The 25762-nt window shown below is 43.0% G+C and overlaps 1 protein-coding gene across 1 annotated transcript in view; it reads left to right on the forward strand.

Moving 5' to 3' along the window:
• The first annotated feature begins 1218 nt into the window (after nt 1-1218).
• LOC131458162 (tensin-3-like) overlaps nt 1219-25762 on the forward strand; it is a 31770-nt gene continuing 7226 nt past the window's right edge. Inside the window, exons 1-16 of the mRNA XM_058626990.1 lie at nt 1219-1681; nt 7826-7995; nt 8183-8233; nt 8725-8847; nt 9042-9106; nt 10140-10223; nt 11071-11183; nt 11659-11719; nt 11912-11987; nt 12085-12214; nt 12416-12481; nt 13192-13293; nt 18796-19971; nt 23396-23553; nt 23761-23893; nt 24016-24099. Of these exons, the coding sequence (XP_058482973.1) occupies nt 7846-7995; nt 8183-8233; nt 8725-8847; nt 9042-9106; nt 10140-10223; nt 11071-11183; nt 11659-11719; nt 11912-11987; nt 12085-12214; nt 12416-12481; nt 13192-13293; nt 18796-19971; nt 23396-23553; nt 23761-23893; nt 24016-24099 (2572 nt within the window). The 5' untranslated portion in view covers nt 1219-1681; nt 7826-7845. The remainder of the gene's footprint in view (nt 1682-7825; nt 7996-8182; nt 8234-8724; nt 8848-9041; nt 9107-10139; nt 10224-11070; nt 11184-11658; nt 11720-11911; nt 11988-12084; nt 12215-12415; nt 12482-13191; nt 13294-18795; nt 19972-23395; nt 23554-23760; nt 23894-24015; nt 24100-25762) is intronic.

Below are 25762 nucleotides of genomic sequence, written 5' to 3' on the forward strand. Positions count from 1 at the left end.
TCTAATTTATTCATTCATTCATTCATTCATTCATTCACTCACCAGCTATAGCATCTGAAGCTAAAACCTGACTGTGTAGCGAGAAGTCAATGAATATCTTTTGTCACCAATGCAATACCCATTGTCACCAATGGATGGCACTATGGCTCATGCTAAGACTACATCTGTGTGTGAGCAGACTTATCCAAAAAAATATCAAATGAAGCTCTTTTGTACCTTTAAGTTACACCAAGTGAAGAAAATAAGATCTCAGAAGGTAAGGATTTAAATACAGACATGTCAGTCATAATAATGGACAGGATTGAAATTATTCTTGAAATTTCTACTTTTACCAAAATATAAAATGTTTAATCCATTACTTTGCAAAGGAAACCAGTTTCATATAATAGGCACATGTTTATTTTTTATATCTGATAGAACAATGTTGTGATTTGAGGCCGAATGACATAAAGCTGATTTGACACATCACATCATTTCTTAAATGATTATCTGTAGGATTTTAATTAAACATGGTCTTATTACAGTGGGGGAAAAAGCAGTTTGTGTATACAACGCTTGCATGTAAAGGTAAATTTGGGCCTCTTTCACACTAAAATGTGTGGTTTTTCAACCATGTCAAATATTGTCACTGGTTTGTTGTCATCCATGCATATAACAGGTTTAAACGGAAACAACAGCACAATGATGCTCAGACAATGTTACAATCATCATTGTTTTCTAAGTTTTACACTGGTCCCTTACTCAGTTGTATGAGGTTTTTTTTGTGGTGTTTCATAAAATGAAATAAAATATTAAATAAAGATACAGCAAAAAATATTGAGCTCCGTCCCAGGTTGTAATAAGTAACGTTAAATATAAACACGGCTAACGGCTATGCTAACGGTCAGAAGATGAACACAAATTGAAACTCTAACCTTAATCCTAAAAAAAACCATTCAAAACTTTATTTTTTGAACAATAGGACACGTTATAAGTAAACTTCCGTCACAGCAATACTACTTTTAATGTAGTTTGAATATTTCAGTTTGTTTAAGGTCGGGGGCCCAGTATTATATTATTTTTTTTCGAGGGCCCAACATTCGAGCGGCGCCCCTTGGTAAGCGTGAGAACAAATGGAGGGAGGCAGCAGGAGGAGGAAGAGGAGGAGGAGGCCACAGATAGGGGAAGGTAGTGTGAAGGGGGGGGAGGGAAAGGGAGACAGCCCCTAGCGGCGCAGTGGGAGGAGGACTATCCCGTGCCAGGACTTGTGGCGGCGGCTGCAGCGGCACCTTGGACCAGAGGAAGTGTTTTGGGGGCTGAGCAACAGCAGCAACAGGAGAAGAAAAAGTAACAGCAGCAGCAGCAGCAGTTCAGGCCAGGAAGAACTTCCAGATTAATATCATTGGGAAACCAGAGAAAAAAGCGAGGGGCGAGAACCGAGTTCATCTGGGACAAAGTGAGCCAAAAAACCGCGCTGGTAGTGATCAGACTTGAGAGCGCATTCCAGCAGAGGAAAATGAGCCCAGTGTGTTGTGAGCCTGTGTGAAGGCTCTTTGACTCAGAACAGGACTACACTCCAGGACTACACTCCACTCCCTCCTGCAGCAGCAAAGGCATAAGCTCGGACTCTCAAAGGGAATAACAGAGAAGAAGAAAAGAAGAGAAGAGAAAAATCACAGGAGTTACTCACATCTTGGAAAAGGTAAGGTAAAGATTATGTGTCTGAACATCTCCATGGTCAGTCATTATGGCAGGGAGGCTTTTTAAAGTCAGTGCGTTTCAAACCTCCACACACACACTTCAGTACTTTTCCTGCTGTTTTTGCCCTTTGCTTAGTCACATCCACACAGCAACAACATGGCACCAGTCTGTATTTACTTAGGCTTTGAGCTCTATTAAAACCAGGAGGTGTGTGAGAGTGTGAGAGGGAGAGACTCAGAAGCTAGTGAAGGGACTCATTCAAACTGAGCAGGCACTGACCTTGTGGTTCTTTTTTATGTGAATGAGTATTATTGAAAGAAGCCTTTGAATTGAACCGCCTTGTGACTTGTCTTTGTGTCTTTTTTTTTTTTTTTAGCTTTAGCTTTTACAGTCCTCTTTTCTGTTTCCCTCAATGAATTGTGTTTTGCACTATAATTTGGGGTTCCTTGCTGTTGTGGGCTTCAGTGTACCGGAGATCTTTATAATGTGAAACACATGGGGCCACTCTTATGGAGGACTTGTTCCCAGGAGTCCACAGAGCTCCAAAAGGAACCAGACCCACTGTGTGCTGTTTGGACTATCCTGCTGATATTGATGGAGACAAACAGATTGAAAAAGCATGTTTCTTTTTCTTTCTCAGTGCACACTACTGCTGCTGCATGGTATTTGCGGCTGGGTGATGCTTCTCAGGCACCCATTGTTGATGCCATGCACAACTGTCCTTCACATCGGGACATCTTCACCTGAATGTCAGTTCCTCCCTTTACCTGCTTGGAAATCGGACTCACACCTGCATTTCTGTCCACCCCCTTAAAAAGCGATGTAAACCTTACAGGTTGTTCTCCAGCACTTTGGAGGCCGAAACTCTTTCGAGATTAGCTTTAATTACAGACCAAGAAAGACAGGAGAAATGTTTTTGAACTGGCAATTACAGCTTTTGTTGCCGGTTCTATTTTGAGGTCAGAGTCGTATGAACAATATCTGCCCCTCGGGGCAAAAGAAATGAGCGTCAGAAAGCCCAAAGTGTCCGGGTATTTTTTCTCCCCACTGATAACAGGCAGCTTTTTACAAAGGGCTGAGTGAGCAACTGATGAATGGCCATCTTGATAGCGTGGTTTGGACAGGTGGGTTGGCAAAGGCTTGGGTTTGTGTACTGTAAGCAGAACACTGTGATCTAACCCTGGGAGGAACAACATGGGACAGAGCACTTTGTCACAGCAGTGCTTCGGTCACTTGGCTGCCATGTGCAAGCTATTATACAGAGAGAGGGAGACCTGTAAAAGGAGAGAGACTGCATGTCATAAAGAAAGGCCAAGAAGGATGGGAAAGCAAAAGAGCATGAGTGGGAATTTAATCCATTTTGGAACGCATTCCACTATGACCTTGGGATAGAAAATGGTAATTACGGAGTACTTAAGAAGTCTTAAGGGTGCACAGATTTGCTTAGAGCTGGGACTGTCATTTTTATTCCCCCTCAAAATATCTCATCAAAACGTGGCACAAACACATGTTAGAGTTCCAGGCTTGCATAATAAACTTCTTCTGTAACTTGGTGTAAAAGCCACAGCGTAAACACATGGAGCCCCTGACAGGAAAAGAATAACTATGGCCTTGTGTCTCTCTCTGGGCTCTTAAACCAGCCTGTTATGTCATGCGGACGTGTTATCAAACAGCATGAGGTGTGCACTGGTGCCAAGTATGAATACGGGGAGGTTTGGAACAGTGGAGCTGATGGTATCAGGGTTATTAGATGCTATTAGAATGTGAATGCTAAGTACCAACAGGGAGAGGACAAGGGCAAGACACATCACTTCTAATTATACAGCTCCTCTCATCTGATGGAGTGGTAAATAGGCATGGATGGGTCTTTTTCATGTAATAAAAGCACTAGGAAGAAATTTAGTACAAATGGTTCAAGTAAAAAATGTCCAGTAGCCCCCCCCCCCCCCAGGCAGCCAGACTTCCTGAAGCATTTACGGCACTTTAGGTGTTACTTGGGTTTGCAGACAAACAGCTTAGGAGATCATTAATCTGTCCAGAGGTTCCCAAAGAGACGTACGTGTACTGTTAGTGTAGGTGCAGTTTTCCATAGGTACAAAACAGAGCCAGTTCCCAGAAGGCGGGTCAGATGAGTCTGAATCGGAAACAGCAGCAGAAAGTTTGCGATGAGGTGTTACCCCCCCCCGATTCCAGTAGTGATAAATATCAGTTCACCCATTTCTTTTTTTATTAAAGACACATACTCCCAGGTTAATGGACCTTTTACAAACATTCAAGTTGTCACAAAATGGAGGCTGTTGCCACAACATGTCAATCATAAACCAGAAGTTCGAGCCAACAGAAGCAATTGAGTTTAATTTCAGAGTGTGAATGTGGGGGGGGGGGGAGGGATGCCGTAATTACTTTCATATGTGTGCAGGCAACGTGTTTGTGGAGTTTTATTTTTTATTTATGTGATTGATTTCAGGATGATTTTATCCGTCCTGGCAATTTGAATGAAGATGAATGGATTATGTAGATTTAAGTCTCTCATTTGGTAAATATAGACTAAAGTTTGGTGGTTTGAGCTTCTCCAGTATATAAATCTTCCACGTTTTTGTTTCATAGCACTATAAAATTTTGTATTGTGGACTTTGTGCTGCTTTCTGGAGAAAAAAACAAAACACACATCGTAAAGCTTTGATGGCTGATTGAAATGATTGTGTAGCATTTTATGTATACGTAGGCCTATATATAGTATATATATATAATATACTGACTTTTACAAATAATTAAAAGCAAGCTGCATGATGATATGATGATGACCACACAGAGACCCGTAACTGAAAATCCAGTTGTAGACATGTAGCAACCAGTCCAATCACATACAAATAAACTTTCCCGTAAATGGATTTGGTTGCTGTGGCTCGACTCGGAGGCCCAGGAGGGACTTTTTTGTAAGTTTTTTATTTGTAACAGACCAGCGGGCAAAGTTTTCGCCGAGTGTTGTCGCCACAGTTAACTCAAAAATGAAAACAACCATGAGGTCATCGTTCACATGATTAGGCTTAACCCTTAGAGGCTGACTTACTGATGTCTGGATTTCGATACAGTCCTCCCTGCACTTTATGTCCTATTATATGATGCCGTCCTCTTTCATCTCACGGTCCACCTGCTCACACATAATGGAAGATTCCATATCAAGTGTGCCAGGTGAAGGGTGTGGCTCCTGAAATAGAAAAAGACTAGAAAAAGGCTGCATCCCAGCACTCTAACACGCTGTCCGACTCAGTCTCCTCACTGCATTTTTCCACACGTGAATGGAATGTTTGATTAATTTATTCTCAGTTTTGTTCTCGGTATTTGAGGAAAAGGCATTTGGAGCTGATCATGCTTGTGTGAACGCAGCTGACAGCACCCACTCAGCCAAGTCAAGCTCTTACCTGCACAGTTCGGCGCTGGGGGAGCCAGACACACCCTAATCCCCCAGCATCCTGACCTTAGTAAACCTGTTGCAGCTTGTTCATAGGAGACCTGGCAACCCATTTTCTCAAGTCTCCCCACTCCTCTACCAGACTTGCTCTCAGTGCCATGGGTGGGCTCGGGATTTGAGTTCCTTGGCACTGCTTATTCTGCCTTTGTGAGCTAATGCTGTGCCTCAAACTAGGAACAAAAGCAGTCAGTGCAAATTAAAGACCAATTATCTTCAGTGCGTGTCGGGGCAAGTTGCTCGTGTTGGTTTGAACGATGAGTGGAGAAGCGAGAGGTCTTAGGAGGAAAGGGATGTTGGTTATAGTGCAAAGATGCACAACAATTATAATTGTGAAATTATTATTATTAATAATGATTATTATGAAGAAGAAACTTTTGTTTTTGTTTATATACACGGTAATGAGTTATTATTGAACAGTTTATTTAATTTTTGGGAAATATACCCATTCATGATTATTACTTATTGAGATTTAGGGCCTGGCTCTATACTGATGTAACAAAATCCATTTACTAGCACTACACCATGTCCAAAAATGAAAGAAGTAGCAACACTGGGTCTTGGAACGTGTATAGAATATCAATGCACCAAGTTATAAACCTATACAATCCTCAGCTTTTGCGTGGATTAAAGACATGAGACAGAACCTTAACGCCCTTCCATACTTTCCATGTTCCATATGGATGCCCATCATCAACAAAGGATCTTTGATATTTACATCAAGCTGCCCTTAGTGGACCTCAGAAGATTTGTGGACAAGTCAAACTACAAATTGGCCTTAAGCAACAATCGCTTCATTATCCCTAACTTACATACCCTCACCTCCCACTTTTAAGAGGCAGTGGACACTTTTCGGCAGTGAATGGGTGTACGCAATCGAAGACCTATAACCAATCAGACCAACGACCCCCCAGAGGATGGAAAACGTGTCAACAAAAGTGCCCGTTGTCGTAGTTTTCTACAAGCGATACCAATATCTAGTAATGGCTTCTTACGACTTTTGCCCAGGGCAGCTCCGTGGAGCAAGTCGCTTAGAATGGAAGCAACAGTTGAATGGAAAGACAGCTGCTCTTCAGAGGCTGCCATGCTGGATGTATAGAAAAGCTGCTAGACGTCGCGTCTAGCACGCCAAGGGTTTGCGGTTGGTTCCCTTTTTTAGTAGATTCTGAAGTTGGCCAAAGGGGTGTCCTTGCCAGATAACTGATCGCTGACAGACTCTGCTGGGTTTACCCAGGCTATTACATACATGTAGAAAATGAGTGGTGTCATTAAACGCTCTCAAAGAAATGGAGGAATTTCCCCCCCAAAAAATTTGAAATGTCTCAGTAGTAATCTCTCACTTTCATGTAGAGGTTAAGTGCTGGTTAATTATTCGTCCCAGTTCTACTTAGCATAGTACTTTGACACTTCCAAAACATAACTAATCCTTCCTCCCATAGCCCTGCCCTGGAGATACACAGAGCCTAAGTACTGGCTGACCTGTTCATTAATTTCCCATTAGTCAACACTTTTTTTCTCGGAGTCTCTAGGGAAATAGACTAACCCGCCATTAGTTCCACCAATCCCCAAGCCCCCCAACCCTACCCCCACCCCCAAGACACACACACACACACCACCAACACACACAAGCTCTCAAAACACCCGGCCTTGTTTCCCCAGTGATGACCTCTTCATACACATGGCCTCTTTCATTCCACTCTGAGGGGTTGTAACTGCGGCTGCACTGTCCGGGGTATATGGCTCCCTCTCTGGCCCCATTCAAACTTTCAGCCTGCGGCTGCAGTCACGATGCAGACTAAATTGGTGGACACATTCTTGAATGTGAATTGATGATTAATGGTTCAAACCTCATTAATATATAATACTGGAGCCTTAGATTCCATCAGCGTAAACAACGTAACTTAAGTGATTTGAAGATGTCACTTTGGGCTCTGAAATGTCAGAAAAAAACGTTTAAAAAACGACAAATCGGTATTTGTCAAACCTGGAAATGATGATGTTCTCGAATGTTTTGTTTTGTTTTAATGATTTCTTCGTTATGTGGAGCAAAGAAACGAAGAACATTTAAGAAGCTAAAACAATCTGAAATCTTCTTTTAGTCATAAAAAAAGCTTCAAACCGATTCATCTATGATCAAAATAGTTGACGATTCATTTAGTAATCGATTAATAATCGATCAATTAGTTGTCATTTGATTTCAACTAAGTGTTGGCACTAGTGCAAGCAAACTGCCAATATACAGAGGTAACTCAGGAGAGAGTGTGTGTGTGTGGGAAGGGGCTGGGTGGGCTCTCTTTAGGAAGTTGAGGATGTAGCGACATGCAACTGGTTTCATGCAGAACACTGCAACTCTAAATCATTGTCGCTGTTGTTCCAGATAAACAGCAATAATGTATTTTGTCAAGAAGGCCCTTGATAAATTGTTTCGTTTCGGGCAGTACTGTGTACAGTACAGTACTGTTGACCGTCGCTGTGCAAACAAGACACGCTGTGCCATTCCATCTGGATTTGAGGTCATTCTTTAAAGATATCTGCGGGAAATGTGGACACAATGACTAAAGCGGAGGACTTTGACCGTCAGATATTGACCTTCACTTGTGTCACTTGCCTCAAAAGGAAGGTTGTGAGGTAACTAATCAAGCTTCATGTCTGCTTTTCTTTTCTTTTTTTAAACAGGAAGTCCCAAAAACGTGGAGATGGAGGAAGGTTATGAGCTAGACCTCACATATATCACAGAACGTATCATTGCCGTGTCCTTCCCCCAAGGGTGCACAGAGGAGATCTACTCACACAACCTGAAGGATGTCACGCGAATGCTCAAGTCCAAGCATGCCGATAATTACCTGGTCAGTGCTCACTTGTGTGCTGCTCGCTGTCTCATCCTAAAATGCGTCGTAGCCACGTGTCAAAGTGCAGACACCACTGAACACGCGATAACTGATCTCAGACTTTGCTGCTCATCAAGTGTGATATGCAGTGATTGTTCCTGTAACATTTCACATCATTGGCTTTGTTATTGTTTGTTTTCTGTAGATTATCAACCTCTCAGAGAGAAGACATGATCTCTCTAGAATGAACCCTAAGGTAAGTTTAAGTGGCCATTACCTGCACCTAAGTTGCTCAAATCTTATCAAGACAAGTTTGTCAATATGCAGATGTCTGGAAAAGAACAAAAAGCTCTCCGGATTCTCCAAATTCATGATTTGCTGTTGCACATAATATGTAGAAGAATATGTAGAATTTAGCATGGGCTGGAAACTTGACCAGGGGCCTGAGAGGAAGGCTTAGCTTCCTGAAAATGTCCAGAGCAGACATTTGTGGACATTTATGTTCTCACATACAGCCCCTCTGGATAATTTCAAGGAAATGTCCGGACTGCAGTGCAATTTCGAAAGCAGCCTGTTGTTTTAGCGGCAAAGCAGATTTGACTCTTCCTCTGTGACGAGCTGTGTCTAACAACAAGGCACCACAAACACCATAATATTGATTAGTTACACACGGGGATAGATGATGTGACCGCTGTTTTATGTCGACAGAAATGATCCGTGTTCACAAAGTAGATGATTTGCTTTCAGACCCTGGATACGGGTTGGCCTGACCTGCATGCTCCACCTCTGGATAAGATCTGCACCATTTGTAAGGCCATGGAGAGCTGGCTCAACGCTGACCCTTTACACGTGGTGGTTATACACTGCAGGGTGAGGAATCACAGGCTCTCTCGTGTCGTTTTTGCTCCACATAAGTACACAGACATTGACTTTAACTGCTATTAACTGCTATTTGGGTTTGGTTTAAGGCCTCCATCTTTTAAAAAGTCTTCTAAATATCTTCTAAACACCACAAGTTTTCTATGTCGTGAGTCATATCCTGTTGTCCTCGTCTCGTTCTTTAGGGCGGCAAGGGTCGAATCGGGGTCGTGATTTCATCCTTTGTACATTTTACTGACGTCTCAGCCAGGTAAGCACTACCGTGCCTCACATTTTGCATGTGATGTAACTATAAATACCCCCAATATAGGGATTTATCGTAATGTGCCCACTCATTGCTGGCGGCAACCAAAAACAACAACAACATGCCTCAGCAATGCGTGGAAGGGTCATGTTGTATGTTTGTGGACCGCAGAGCAATGTCATCGGTGAATCACGGCTGATTCAGGCTGAAAAGTCACCTCAAAGTTGAGGGAAAAGCAGACAATTTAAACCGTGAGTCATCAGGTATTGAGTTGCATGAATCGACGTTGAAACATGCAAGTTACCGTCGTAGCTTCTGGCCACAGTGTCGGTTTCAAGAATTCTATTCAGTGTGAAGGAAAACCCATTCCTAATTTGCCAGCAATTGGTGGTCAAACAAATTCAAAGCGGCTGCTTCTTATCGAGCCCTAATGTCAAGAATTGTGGCAGACGTGTGACGGGACGGCCTGGTGTCGTGCCACCGTGTAGATCCTCTCTGCACACAACAGTCATTGCATGGCATGAGCACACATAAGCCTTCGATTTGGCCAGTCTCTGCTTCCCGTGGTGTTTGTGTCCCACTGAGGGAACCCGGGGGTTTGCAAGGTGAATGTGAAAGACAGGAGGCAAAAAAAAAAAAAAGAGGAAGAGATAGGGAAACAATGAGGCGGGCTTACAATAGAATAGATTCAGCGGGAAGAGAGGGAGAGGGATGACAAGAGAGAAACAGAGCTGTGGTGAAAGGCCTGTTGGTTTAAGGTCTGTCTGAATAGCCGAGCTGTGCACACACTCTGGCCTCTCTCTGTCCTCCTCTCCCCCTCTGTGTTTACTTAAAGCTGGCATTCTCTTCCTCTCTGCTGGAATCCCCTGTCTCTCTGCTTACTTTCACTCTTGTCCATGACACATGTGTATCAATGTGTGTGTGTGTGTGTGTGTGTGTCAGGATTAACACCATTTCAATTACAGAGCAACCAGAGTATAATCTCCCTCGAGACGTAATTGCCCAAAGTGTTTAATGTAGCTCTCTGTCTCCCTCAAAGTGCTGATCAGGCGTTGGACCGCTTCGCCATGAGGAAATACTACGATGATAAGGTCTCAGCTCTGATGACACCCTCGCAGAAACGGTAAGACCCAAAACACAAGCACGCCCTTCTGCACGGCAACACTGCACCGCGCCATGTGCTACCTGCGGTTGTTTTGTTGTCCCACTTCTCCTTTCAAACACATGCACGTCCCAAACACACCTGATTCCACAGGACACTCTGTGTGTGTGTGTGTCCTGCTGCTGTTTATCGGCGCTTTCAATCGAAAGAGCTTTGTCGCCGCCGATGATTGTGACGGCAATTGGATCCCACAGTAACCTGGCGTAACCTAACCTCTGTATCGCTATGAATCACCGTCACGGACACTTGGCCTAGTTTCTTCACTTTGTTTTGTTATGTTTGTTTAAACTAAACCTTCAATATAGTGGAAACAGGAACAGATGGAAATGTTCAGTACTAGCTTGAGTGTATTCATTATCATTATTATTATTTGAACCTTTATTTAACCAAATAAAAGACCCACTGAGATCAGTAACTCTTTCACAGGGGTGACCTGGCCAAGAAGCACGTCATAGTTAATAAAAACAGGGAGATAACAGTTACAAAACAAAGAGGGAAATATAAAAGTGCAAGTAAATGGACAAATAAAGTGCAGGAGTTCAATGGATTCCCATTGTTTGCTTTTTAAGATAGAGTGGAAAGCTCCCAGTGAAATGAATGTTGATCATTTTAGTTCAGTTTGGAGGTTATTCCAATCGGAGGGGGTAGAGACACTGAAAGCTTTTTTTCCCATTTCGGTCCGAACACGGGGAGCAGACAAAACCTTATGAACGTGAGGCATGATGGCTTTTTGTTCTATTACTAAGAGACCGGATGTGTTTGCCGCTGTTGCGTGTATTATCTGACCACTCTTTTACTTTCACGTCAGGTATGTTTGGATCCTGAACAGTCTGCTAAGTGGATCAATGAAGATCAACGCCTCTCCTCTCTTCCTCCACTGTCTCATCCTCCATGGGATCCCAAACTTCGAAGGCACAGGAGGTGAAAAATCATTTTGTTTACAAACGACACACAACATTAAGGTCGCTCCTTCCACAGCAGTATTAACAAACCCAGACACAAGCACATCAGAGGTGGAGCGGTAAACAAAATGAAGACATATCTATACTTTCTATGTCCTCCCACGAAATACACACACACACACACGAATGCACGCTCAGGCAGATTGGAGCACCTATATAAACATAGTAAAGAACGTCATTATGGTTTCTCAGTAAAGCCATGGGAATTCACACCCATGTTTTTCAAGTAAATTGCTGTTTTCGCTAATTTCACTGAAACAACAAAAGGTTTTTCATCACGTCGCGGGGATGAAATCCCGCTCTCACAACAACAGCTTATCAAGCCTTGGTTGTGAGAAAAACAACGTGAGAAGCCACTCTCAACTGTTGTGTTATCAATGCACGTTTTTTTATTTTTGATTTTATATTTATTCTTTCATTTGTTCTGTCCCCAGTGTGTCGGCCATACATCAGGGTCTACCAGGGAATGCAGGCAGTGTATTCATCTGGAATCTAGTGAGTAGTTTTCACATGTGGTGCACTGATTTCAACACGACTGTTTACTTCAAGAAAGTGTCGGAACACGTAAAAGCAAATTACTGTCAATGTTAGTTTAATAATGATTGTAATCCTTGCTGCTGTCTGTAAATAGATGTGCTTACAAACTCTGGCTCACTCCGACTGACTCATCTGTTGTTTTTGTAACAGTCATATTGGTCCAGGCCACAGAGACCGCGTATGCATCACACTGGAGCCGGCCCAGCTCCTCAAAGGGGACATCATGGTAGGGAAAGGGACAGGACGGCCTTTTTCAGAGGAAGTTCTGACCTCGGTTGTCACTGAAGTAGTCACAATATTTATTTATTTTTTTCCTTTTACAGATTAAATGCTATCACAAAAGCGACCTCACTCCGGAGCGTGACGTTATATTCCGGCTACAGTTCCACACGGGAGCAGTGCAGGGCTATAACCTGATGTTTGAAAAAGAGGACATGGAGACTGCCAGCAAAGGTAGACTTAAAAAAAAAAAAAAAAACAGGTCTCAACGTGCCAACACTAGCTTTCCTCTTCTCCAGGAAGCTTCACTCTGGACTCAATTTACACTCGGCAGAGGCCGATAATCCTGTTTTCCTAAACATGTGATGTGTGGTGAGAGAATTCATCTTTTATATTTCTGTGTGACAACAGCTTTATTTTGTGGTTCTATTCCAGATCCCCGATTTCCAGATTTTGGTAAAGTGGAACTGGTGTTCTCCGAGGGACCAGAGAGAATCCCAGGTAGACGGTTCATAACTTTTCAGCTTTTTTCAACACTTCCTGCAGGGGGATTTGGTTAGAAAAGCAGGTCTTTCTCTATTTTCCCCACTGCGCCGTGCTGTGCACTGTTCTTCCCCCCCATGCCTCCTGGTGAGAGGGGATGTGGAATGCTGCAGAGGGGAAATGCAGTGAGCTAACAAGTGTGTGCTGACAGAGGGGGTAAAGAAGCACAGCATGTCCTGCTGTTGGAGTCTCACCGAAATGAAACGCGATGTGTCTTTTAAATATCGTTCCCCAAGTATAACACTATTTTATGTCACTGTAACATGGTTTAAGATTTCTAAGAGAGGCTGATTTGTTGTTTTGTTGACTGTCCAGTCGTTGTTGCCCCTCAGCCACACGAAACACTGCAGATAACATTTAAAATTAAACTACATCTGCAAGGTTAATAGAAAAATATGAAAAATAAAACTTCACTTAAATATTCGCCAAATTCTACTAACAAAGAGGGCCCTAGCCTCATACGACGTCACTATAAATACGGCTTTTAAACTGGGAAATGTATGATATTATGTTGTAAAATTACCAGTCAATCATTTCAAATCTTAATATCTATGTATGCATGCAAAAATATCCTGCTCCATAAAAGTCCATATGTTACAGTAACATAAACATTACAGAGATAAACAGCCAGATAAAGTTTCTACAATAATGTTTTTGTGTGTGTTAAGGAGCAGACAGGTGGCAGAATGGCACAGATGTCACTGTGGACTACAACACAGCAGATCCTCTAACACGCTGGGACTCCTATCAGAATATCTGCGATGGTGAAGGTACTGTTGCAATGTTGCATTAGTTATGCGTCATTTCTTTTCTTTTGGTTTTAAGTCTCCTGTATGAACCAGATTGGAGCAGGAAGACAGGCAGTGGTTGTTTTATGAATGGGAGACGGAACAAGGCCTTTAAATTCACCTCCTCTCTCTTGAGCTTTTTTCTTCCCACTGGTCAAAAACACACTAACACCTGACGTTTGCCTCTTTGGGGGATGGATACAATCCGCATTTACTCTCAATTACAAATGACTCAGACTGCAGCAGACACTGGTTTTCGTGCTACTGTCTTCCTCTTTAATTTGACACTCAGTATGTTTCCGTACACTGTCATATTGAGCTTGAGTACACCATTTATCTGAAATACGGTCCTCGTCCTGGTATACAAGCTCTAGGGGGAACTGATATACAGTATAGAAAGAAATGTGTCTGCGTCCACTACTCTAGGTGTCAATGTAGAAAAGCCATAGTAATTCAACTCCCACTCGCGAAATTACCAGACTTACATGTTTACAAAAAGTCTGGTTTTAGTCAGATTAACACAAGATTTCATTTTTTTTTTTTTCTTATCTGGTGCAACGTTACGACGAGCCAACTAAACTCTCTCAGTCGGCTCTGAGCTTGATAGAGGAACTGAAGTAGTAGCTATAAAAGTATAAATAATGGTCACAGTGGTGCTTACTTCTCTTGTGTTTGTTGTGTTTCCCGCTTTAGTGATTGGTGTATTTGTTGACTTGGTGCGTTGTTGTTGGTTTTTTTTGCTTTTTCATTAGCGATGGTACCTGGTACCTTTCTTACTACCTGTTATGGCGAGGTTCCAAGCGAGCTGAGCCGATACTATGTGTGCCGTTGACAGACTGTCAGCCACTGGAGGGAGTCATGAGCACAACGGGCGACACAAGAACCAAACCAAACTGTGCCAAACTGTAGATCCTGAAGACATGCATTGCTCTCCAACATTTAGCAAGGCAATGTTTAAACATTTAACAGAGGGGTCCTGCGTATTTAGTGACGGTCATGCAGGAAGTACTGGGCGGTTCTGTGAACAAATCTTTCTAATCAACTGAGTCTAATGATTCAGGACACTGAAAAGAAATGCCGAGCTGAGGCGAGCCGTGCTGGACCAGTGTAGTGGAAAAGCGATATTACTCAATCGTCTTTTAAAGTGGGTTTACCCGTGTATATATATATATAAAAAAAACCTAGGTATACTCACTTATTTTGGTGTAAAAGAGGTATTACTGTTACTTTCTGGCAATGCAGTTCTGTTGCTCACTTCCACAAAGTCTTTCAGCATAGTCCTGCGCCCCATGTTATTGAGCGAGAGTGGCTTGATTGCATTAACATGCACTCAAGGTCCCCACTCGCTCGGTTGTTGCAGACATTGGTACCAGGATTTATTACTCATGAGTGGCACATAAAGTCTTGTTTCCACAGTGTCTGCCTGCGTTATATTATTGCAAGGAAAAGAGACGGAAGCTGAAATTCACCCCGGTGTCGGAAAGTCTTAAGGCTGCAGTGTGATCGGTATGATGGACGGTGTTATTTCTGTGTGAAGGGTAGGGAGGAGTGTTGTTGTATGTAGGGAATGCTGGTTTCAGAGGGAGAACAGCGAGTTCTCAAGAGATTTCTATTTTGTTGTTTCATCAAATGAAAAGGCATGCTTTAACCATCCCACACACAGACACACACACATTCTCACTAGCGCCTACACACACACACACACACACACACACACACTGAGAGCCACCCTGACGGGGCGTCCCGTCCTTGCTGCGGTCGCTGCTCTCTACTCAGCCACAGAATTCACAACAACCTCCCAGAATAGAGCGAAGTGGTGGTGGCATTAAAACACAGATCCACCCTTTCCCAGTATTCATTGAGTGCTTTTATAAGCAACTTGATTAAAATGAGCTGCCTCTTGTGTGTGTTTTTCTTTTTAAATTTCTGCTTTAAATGTCCAATCACATGGATGCAGAATTTTATACTCACCTCTGGAAATGCAATTAAAGAGCAGCCAGGGTTTGATCAAGGCACAGCAAAGACGCTGTATTTGTTTCTTGCCTTTATTCCAGAGCATTCATGTGGGATATTTACGGCCTTGTTTTCTCATGTAAACGCTACATCTGAGACGGAAGACTGGGGAGCTTTGTTGGAATTCTACATCTACTCACCAGTCCTCCTGCACAACCCAATTTGCCTCTGAGAGGCTGTCATTGCGAGGCTGGCAACTAGGAGGAAGTAAAAAAAAAACATTGCCACTGCAGTGCTAAGTTGTGAAAAGAAAGCCTAATTTACTTCAATGGCTTTTCATCTATCAGACAGTGAGAGTGTGTGTTTATCTCCGCATGTGGGAATTGAGTGGTGAATTTTAAAAGATTGTTTTTCCCTGAAAGAACGTTTACTTGAGTTTACTGTCAAAACAGCCTGTTGTTGAGTGGCTTGAGGAGCAGCCGGTTGCAGGAGTGAATTGTTGAAAAATCCACGTGTTGTTATGGTTATGGCTCATGTCGAAGGTAAAATCATGTGGTAATGAGGTGAAGTCTGAATGAAAATCTCATATTCACAGATTTACTTATGGTTGTTTCACCCAAATAAAAATAAATATAATGCCATGACAATTCCTCTTGATAGCTGACTGTTATAATTTATAGATCCTGGTGAGGGTTCTAAAGGGAAACAACATGAGCTTTCATTCATTCATTCAATCATTCATTTGCTACTGCTTATCCATTGGCCTGCACAATTAATCATAGAATAATCAAAATCCCAATATGACCAAGTGCAATATCCAAAATACTTGCTCTTCAGATGACAAAATAAAATGTTTTGTAGGTTGGCAGATGAGTAAATACCAGTTAAGATGGATAGAACGATCAGTTGTACCAGTTATGAACGCTATTGCGACCGTAGCATCCGTCAAAATGTGAATTTTCTTTTGACCATATCAAAAAGCGGGTCTATTACTGGTGGAGCTGGTGCCAATCCCAGTTGACACTGGGTGAGGGACAGGTTACACCCCATGCTACAGGTCGCCAGGCTATCACAGGGCTGACATATAGAGACAAACGGCTTAAACCATAATCTCACTAAACTGAGGTTTGTTTGTTTTTGGTTTTATAATCCTTTGACGTGTCCCAGGGGGACAAGATAACGCTTAAGACCAGTGTGGCGATCAGGAGAACACAAAAAATGCAACAAAAGCCATATACCATTTCAAAAACAATTTCAAGATTAAAGAGTCTGTGAACTGTATACAGTAACATGGGAGTAGCTTCTTCCTCTCTGTACTTGACTGTGTGCCCAGTATGTTCCTGTTTAATAAGGGCTGTCGTCTACACATACACGCGCAGAAATGTTGGCGGAAGAAAATGGTTGACGATGCACATTATGATAGTAACCAAGAAAGAATGGAGAGGGTTGGGTAATTACATAGCTATACACAACCAGATCTGCTCCAGAGATACTAGAGCAGCTCGGGGGGGGGGGCCACTCTCTGCACTGTAATTGGTGGATTATTCGGAGACTCTACTATACCACAATGATCCACATCTTGAATGCTGGCTATAAATGCTCGTTGAGTGATTGTTGTCGAGTTCATAACATATTTGGTTAACCGTTCCTTGGTCTGTGTTAATGTCAGTGGAATCCCGATAGGTAAAACAGTTTTAATTGAATCCCATAATCAAGTTTAAGTCCCATCTGTTACATGGGGATATTGTACACGAGGACACACAAGCAGGAAGGAGTAGGACAGCAGCTGTGCGATTTCATGATACACAAGAGCAAGACTGCATAGCTGCTTTTCATGAAAAATGCCCAGAGCACCAAGTAGAGAGGCAGGTTTTCGCTTTAATTAGAAAGGGTCTTTTTCCAGAGTAAAGAGGTCTGGCTGCAGGAATGTTGTTTTCATTCTCTGAACCCCCCCCCCTCCATCTCCCTCCATCTCCCTCCCACCAGTGGGGTAGTCCCTTAATACAGGGAAGAAGGTCGGGTTACTGTTCTCCCTCGACCCGCCCCCCAGCAGTAAACTCCACCCCATTTGTTTACATTCCTCTGCCCTTATTTGGAGATCTCAAGGTAACCCCCCCCTTTATGTGGAGTGCAAACACTCTCACCTTCTCAGCAGAGAAAGAAAGCTGGGCCAACTTATTCAAACTCTCTTGATTTGACCCTGACCACTATCTGCTGGTTAAAAGCCATGCACACTCTTGGGTGTCTGCGCGGCCCTTTCTCCTTCTCAAGCTTTGCTTTACCTAAGATGGGGCTTGTCTTTTGTGCTCACCTGGCAGTAGTCGCAGTGAAGGTAAGAGGATTTTTTTTTTCCCCCCCTAGAGACAGTTGGGTGGCCATGAAGGGGAGGGAAGTTAATGGAGAGGCAGGATGACAGAGGAGAAAGAGAAAGATGGTCAGTGTTGAGTCAGAGGGGGAAACATCTGTCTTCAAACCTGCTTGCATCTTTTTTTTTTTTAAAGGGAATGTTATGAGACGGACTTGTAAAAACTCCCGGGAGAAATGACCTCCGTGGAGGTCTGAGCTGAGGCAGAATGCAGCTTCCACATGTGGTCGTGGTGGTGGGGGCAAGAGATACATACATACATACATACATGCAGGAGCTTTCCTGAGAACAGGAGGAGGGGAAGCCTTTATCATGCGTGTCTGGTAGTCAGATCCTCCAGTCATGGTTTAACTGAAAGGCAAGTACTCAAGGCAGTAAATTGGAAGAGAAGCACATGAGTCATTTCTTTTGCTGAGATTTAGTGACCATTACTTTTGTGCAACTTCAGGCAGATTTTACTTTTTTTTTTAAATGTTATTGTGCCTTCCTTCCAAAATGAGTGACCTCGGTGTTTCCTCTTTAACTCCTGAAGATTAAGGAGATTGTTTGGACATATGCTAGGGGTCAGGGGGCAAGTAAGGGAGTAGGGTGGCTTAATCACAGCAGGGTGAGGAATGCAGAGGTCAGACACTCAAGATCCTCAGCCATCTGACTCTTGTAGTGACAGACAGAAGACCTACCCTCTTATATAACATGAGCATTGAATTAGCTAAATAATTGGCATATTTTGCTAAAAAAGTAAGCGCTCAGAATATCAAAAGAGGAATTTTAATAAGCTTGGTTAATCTACTCAGTGTTAATTTCCCTGACTAATCAATTGAGGTGATTTGTCTCGATTCAGTGATATGACTCATGTTTTTTCTCTGCCGCTGTGTTAATGTCCTTGTTATTTGTAGTCTGATGCTCTGTGTTGCTCTGTGGAATGCTTTTCGTAAAGGTGAGGTGCGACTGTAAGTGTTCAGGTTTGTCAATAACAGATTCTGAATGATGGAGCTTGTGGGATGACATGACTGTGCTTGTTAACAAGAGTCTCTGCTTTGTCTGTATCTTTAGCAGTTTGTGTGTGTTTGTCTGTTCGAGTCTCTGCTGTGTTGTGCGTCTCAGTGTGTGTACGTGTGCCCATACCAGCTGACAGTATGAAGTGCTACATCTCTTCTATTTTGCAGCACCGCGCTCTCAAGGCCTAACCCAGGACAAAGCAACTAACAAGAGGAGCCCCAGCGGAGGAGAGGCAACACTGGCCCGCGGGGCCCGCTCAACCTCCACCACTTCCAGCCCTGACCACAGCGACCACGCCCTCTCGGTCAGCAGTGACTCGGGCCTGTCCAGCACTTCCTTGTGGGCAGACAGACCCACACCTGTCACCACAGCTACTACCATCAAGGCTAACCAAGGCCCCAGTGAGCAGGAGAAGGTCCAGTTGAAGCGCCTTCTAAGTGGCTTTGGTCTTGAGGAGCCCTCACTGGAGGAGATGAATGAGCAAAGCCCTAGGGTGGGCATCCAACAGATAATCCCCGCCCAGGTGCACATCAACGGAGACCCCCGTCCTGGAGAGAGGGAAACAGACATCCTGGACGATGAGGTTATAACAGGTCATGATCTACACAGTGTGGATAGCTTGGGGACCTTATCATCGTCCTGCCACAAGAGCAGCCAGAACTCCCTGCTGTCAGATGGCTTTGGATGTCCTGGAGGAGAGGAGCAGCAGCAAAGCCAAAGCCAGCATCACCTCCACCATCCTGCTCCCCCTCCCATGGAGGAATATGACAGAGGCTATGCCGAGGCTGGTAGGGTCTGTCTGAGCTCCCGAAGCAACTCTGTGGCCTCCTCCAATCCCAGTAGTGTCCCCATGCCCAAGCAGCATGTCTACAGACAGGGAAGCTATTCCACACAGTCCTGGGTTCGCCAGCAGCAGATGGTTGCCGCACAACAGTTTATCTACATGCCAGATGAAGGAACCAATACGGAAAGATACCCGAGAAACACGCAGGAGAGCAGTTCTTCGAAAGCGATCCTGCCCACTGAACTGCAGAGCTCTACCAGAGACACAGCAGTAGATTCTTTGAGAAACATGGCAACGCATAAGGAAGAGACAACGAAAAACAACAACAACAACAACAAACAGGATGACGAGTTCAAATCTTTAACCAAGGACATCGACAACTCCATTGATCAGCTTAACCAGTTGATCATGGACCTGGATCCCACATTCATGCCGGTATCGAGCCGCAGCAGCTCCGTTAAGAGGAACGGCAGCGCATGTGTCAACGGCTCAGTCGGCAAATGCCCAAACGGCATCGGCGACACTAATGCAGCAACCCTGACAAACACACAGCAGACAGGTAAGATAGTCTGATACTGTCTGGGTGTGGTGGTGGTGGTGGTGGTGATGATGTGGTGTGGACGAGAAAAGAAATGTAATCCATTCATTATGAAACTCTTTGCTAGAAATGTCTACTAAACATGTCGAGGATGTGTTATAACATCAATTCATTGAACGGGCTGAGAATATTATCCAAAAAGAGTTGTTCTCGAATGTTCCTCTGTCTTCTCCTGCACCACAGAGTTCACCGAACAAAGCAGGCCTTCTCTCCCTCTCTCTCTCTCTCTTCCACCAGGCATGTTTTAGTGGCAGAAATAGCAGGGTTGTTGTCAGGTTTTCAGATGTTTTACGGATGTTTCTGAGGACGGAGTTCTGTCCTGACTTGTCTGCAGAGCTATCTGACTACAGGATCAGTTTGGTACATGAAGAGAGGGAGAGCAGCTGTCATCGACCTTTTTCAACATTACCGCAGTGTAATGTTGGATCATGGAGATTGCATACTGATATTTGCAATATCAAAGTCCTTCAAAGTCTTTTTCTCAGACTTCCCCTCTGACTTTGTGAAGTACTGCATATAACATGCACACTTTGATTTAGTCATCTTTAATAGCTGCTCTTACTATTACTGCTTCATGTTGTTGCCATGTGTCTGATTCCTTATCAATGATATGTGAAACTATCTGCTTCGACTGTTGCTGTTAGGTTTGTTGTGCTTGCAGAAGTTATGCAACATCATGACTTGTATCTACGCTTGATTTCCAAGTTCTTTCCCCTTCATTCATGTTGAAACTGATCCCTGGACCATAGTCAAGGATGCAGTCTGTGATCCTTGCAAAATAATTTCTTGGAGTGTTTGATTCTAACACCACGCTGTGAGCACTTCATAGAAGACCCTACAGTAGAGATAAAGCATGAAGAAAATGTCACGTTTCTGTCGTGTTGGAACGATAACAATGTTGTCAGATTTAGTTTATTCAGTTCTCTTGACTGTAGAATAGTGATACTACTGCAGTAGCACTCCATAAACTGGAATCCAGGGAGGCAAAGAGAATGCAGAAAGCAGTGGTGTTTTAAAAGTTGAAGTTAGTGGTGCATGAATCACACTCCAGCATGTACGTGTGGTTGCAGGGGGCACAAGATGGGGAGGCCTGAGGAATTTACAAAAAAGGAACAACCGGGCCCTGAGGCGAAGTTTTTTCCATTAGCTTCCAAAGGCATACCTGCCTGTGCATATCGGCGAGTGGTGGAGTCTGACTAAACACATTCAGCCATTGTGCTGGGCAGATGGATTTTGATTTGTGTTAATGGGTTAATAAGTCTTCTCCTTTTAAATAAAAATTAAATAAAATGCCTATGTTTGATCAGCAGGAAATAGCGTTGTTTTAAAAGGAAAGTGTCCTGTTTTCTGGGGTTCATGAAAACATGTCATACTTGGTTCTCATAGGACACATCGCTTAATATATATATATATATATATATATATATATATATATATATATATATGGACATCATAAAAACCATAATGAATACAATTAACGCACCGACAGTATATGTTATAACCCACAGCAATATATATACTTTTGTATTTTGGACGTTTCGCTGTGTGGTATTACTAAAGTATACATTATAAAAATACTTCTTTCATCACTGTGTTAAGTACTTGTGAATTAACAAGTAACCTGATGTAAATAAAAATGGGCTTTTAATGTTGATAGAATGATTTGCAGGTGTGTCACAGTCGTGTTTCTGTGTTATTATTATCAAATGAAGCTAGAGCAAACTTGGTCTGCATTATAAAAGCAGACCAAGTAAATTGTCTCGATAATACACAGGGATTAATTAAGTATGTTTAACACAGTCAAATTAACTAAGAGAACAAAAGGGGGAGGAGCAAGGAGATTTAGAGAAGATGATATATTACCACTGCCCTTGTCTCAGTAAAAAAGCACTAGTTGGGGGATCAATTTATTTATCAAATGTAGTGTGTCCTGTATAGATTGTTGTATTGTATTACTTACAAGACTCATGAGGTCATGTCAGGGTGCACAAATGACAGCATTCCAAGTGAGTTGTTCACATTCAGACTGTGTTCAAGCCCATGACTGATTAACACACCTCTGAACCGACATGCTGTCATAGTAGACACAGCCTCTGAATCAGTTATTGCACGCCAATACAAACTCCTGCAGACAGGTGTAAACAAGAGGCAAATGTTTCCACACTGAAAATGCAGGGAGAAACACCAAGTATATGTGAGCCCGTCTCTGTCATCCATATACAGTCACCTTTAGAACAAAGTGAGTAATGATCCCCGACAGTAACACTTCTGCACCATTAGCATTCTTCAGGACTGGGAGGCCAGAGCTCGGCGGGAGGGCTCAAATTAACACCCCGGTGCTGAGTGGCAGCACTCTTCACAGTCATCACAACATTGAACCCCACACACCCACACACACACACACACACACTCCAGCCCACCAGCCGGTGTCCTGGAACTCCTCAGCTGTCCTTTCAAAACATTGTGTAGTGTAGTAATTGTCCCTTGTGTTAATAGTGTGTGGTCATTTTACTTGGATGGGCTGACAAAATAAAAATGGCTTCAGACCCCACTGTCTTACAGTGAGAAGTCATGAGTCAATGTAAGTTGCGTAGTGTGTAACTTTCTTTACATTCAAGCCATCGTCAAGGGAGTTCACAAGTTCACACAGTGCGGATCCTGCCTATCAGCTCCACACGGTTCTCTGTGTTTGCAGTAAAGCTGAGACAATTAATCGAGGAACCGATTGTTAAATTAATCGACAACTAATTTGAGAATCGTTCGTTTGAAGCTTTTTTCGTGATTAAAACAAGATTTCCGATTGTTTAAGCTTCTTGAATGTGAGTATTTTCTTAATTTATTTGCTCTGGATAACAAAGAAATCATTAAAAGTTAATCATTTTGGTTTGTGGACAAAACGAGACATTTGCGACATCATTTCCAGGTTTGACGAACACCGATGAACATTTTTTAAGGTTTAATGATCACTTATAATTTATTATTAATCGAGAAAATAATCGTTAGTTGCAGCTCTAGTTTGCAGTGTAGCAGTGTTAGAATTGTGTGTCATCCGGCGACTGCACTGCACACAGGAAGTGATTGGTTTGATGTCAAGACAGACCGACGTAACAGCAACATTGTGCTAGTAAAGCAAGACGGCTATAACGAGTTGAAGTGCAATAACGCAGAACTATAAATGAGGACATTTGCTTTAATTATATTATCTAGACATTGGTTTCCAAACTATGTTTGTCCAGGTGAATAACTTGTACCAAACTCACAGCTCTGTTATTTTTCCTCTGTGTTTTTTTTTGTGTGCTTCCTTTACTTCCTTGAAACCAGTGATGCTTGTAAATCTGTTAACGTTTCATGACCTGCTTGCTGCTGTCTACCTGTGTGTATCCAGGTGTTCAGTCCAGTGAGGTGCAGGCGGGTGTCACGCGGACTTTGAGTCGCCAAGGAAGTGACGTCACGGATCAGTCGGGCTTCTGTAGTTCAGGGTGGCGTGGGACAGAGGACTACAGGGGCCAGAGGACCTATTCACCCTGTTTGCCACAGTCCCAGGTCAGTACAGCATGTGTGAACACTAGTATGTAACGGAGCGGTTCCCAAAGACTGGGTCGCTGGAGAAATTTGCCGAATGTTCATGATTTATGTGTATAAATAACTTTGCCAACATCTTACAGATATAACTGCGTAGTAGTTGACAAATTGTGCACAAGTTTGAATATACTTTGTCTGAATAGATGTGTATGTCGGTTGTGTGTACAGAATCGTGTGTTGTACAGGAGTGACAGTGCTGACGTCAGGGCCCAGGGCCCAGATATGGACAACAGAGTCGACGCCGGAAGTGACATGGCTCCACCCACTCCGGCCTTCCCCATCTCTCCACCTACACCATATGGTAAGCAGTGTATGCATCCTGTGTCACATGCATGTCATATAAGGCGCACTATGTCCCTTTTGTTTTTGTGTGATTTGTTGTCTTGGGGGTTAATTTAGTCCTTGTTTCCTTTGTGTCTGCAGTGAAAAATATGTCAGAATTCAATCTCCTCAGACAAACGCCGTCTCCTAGCCTGCAGTCGTACGGAGGCTACAGACAAGACCATGGTAGGTTTTTTGTTATGAAACTCCTGACAGTCAGTCTGAGGGAAGAAAATAGTCTTTCTTTGTGAACTCAGCAGCAGCGTTTAAAATTAGACACAGTGGAGCTGTATAGAAAAACAAGTCTCCATATAATTACCGGTATGTATTTTTTTTAAACGCGGAAATGGCACCATTGTGTGGTGAAGTAAAAATACAGATCAGCAGTAACTCTATGGATTTGAGACACCTTATTACGGAAAGTTAAACAATTGACCAACGTTTTATGAAGGGAAAAAAACCATATTGACTGTTTTCTTGGTGCACACACTCTTTGCATTTCCCCCAATCCTTCTATTAACTTGTGTTTCCCACTGAGCCATTTAAAAAGTAGTGATTGATGGTGAGATGTAGCGAGTGGGAGGTAATTGCAGGCGTCTTCTTTCATGTCGGTGTTGTGATGGCTTGTTTGTATCCTCTATCTCATTTGAGCAGAGCTATCTGAGGTCCCCTCGGCTTTACTTGAAATGGTGAGATTGTTGTTCGTGTACATTTAGCAACTTTGACACGAGGGGCGGGGGGGTTCTGGGTGTGAGACAAAGACATCTCATAAATGCTAAAGCGGGGAGATTCCTCACTGGTCTCGTTTGGTTCCTGGAGAATTGCTGTGTGGTCACGGCCTGAAGAAAACCTTTTCAGACATTAACAGTGTTGCTCTTTGTTCAAAAACTGGGCCCTAAAACTGTGTTTCTCGGTGTGTGTGAAACGTTTTTTTGGTTTTGTTTATCTGAGGAGGTGGAAAGCACACTCGCTGTAAGATTGTTCTTGGATGTGAAACTTTATAGCACTTTGTAGCAGCAGCATTTGTGGACTCAATAATCCTTTTCATGTTGTTTTTCATTGGTTATTTGATCGTATTTACAGAAGCGTCTTAGGAAAAACTGGTGTGAAGCCTGTCTGCTGCCTTTTATGTTGCATCACAGATGGTTTGAATTGAGTAAACTATGTTTTATTTGGCATGTATTTGCATCAGTGTTGTCACAGATTGCACATGTCGGGGACAACCCACATATATTCATCCATGAACTCAACCTTTACGTGAATTTTTACTCTCCTTTGACCTCTTATTGGCTGGTTTCCATAGAGATCTACAGTATGTGAAAAGGTTGTCGGCTGTGGGAGCAGATCTGTGCCCCTGCTGTGTCTCTTAACTACCTCGGACAGCGCAGCCACATTCAGGCCTGCCTCCGTGGTTACAGCAAGCCAAGAAACATGACACAGGAAAACTTTGTCTCCGTGTACACAAACAATGGAAACAGGGACAAGAAGATACTGAATCTCTGTTCTTGTTCCAGTGACCCAGAGAAACCCTGGTTGTGAAGCCTCAGCTAGAACATGGTCACCGAGAGTTGAGGCTGTCACAGCGGCTCCAGACTATGACTGATTAAAATGAAGCTTTTAGATAATTATGGTTAAGGGCTTTTAACTTCTAGCTGCAATCAAATTTGATTTGCTGACTTTATGGATTGTGGCAGCAGTAAATGGTGATTGGTTTAATGTAGATTGATGACCAGGTTCAAGGCCATGTGGATAGATTTCATCTAATTTTCACTCAAATATTGATTATTTGCTGCTTGAAAAAACCCAGAACTCCTCACTGAGGAATTCTTTTTCATTTCCTGTGGCTGTG

Source organism: Solea solea, chromosome 1 (assembly GCF_958295425.1).
Source record: "Solea solea chromosome 1, fSolSol10.1, whole genome shotgun sequence".
In the NCBI taxonomy this organism is placed as follows: domain Eukaryota; kingdom Metazoa; phylum Chordata; class Actinopteri; order Pleuronectiformes; family Soleidae; genus Solea; species Solea solea.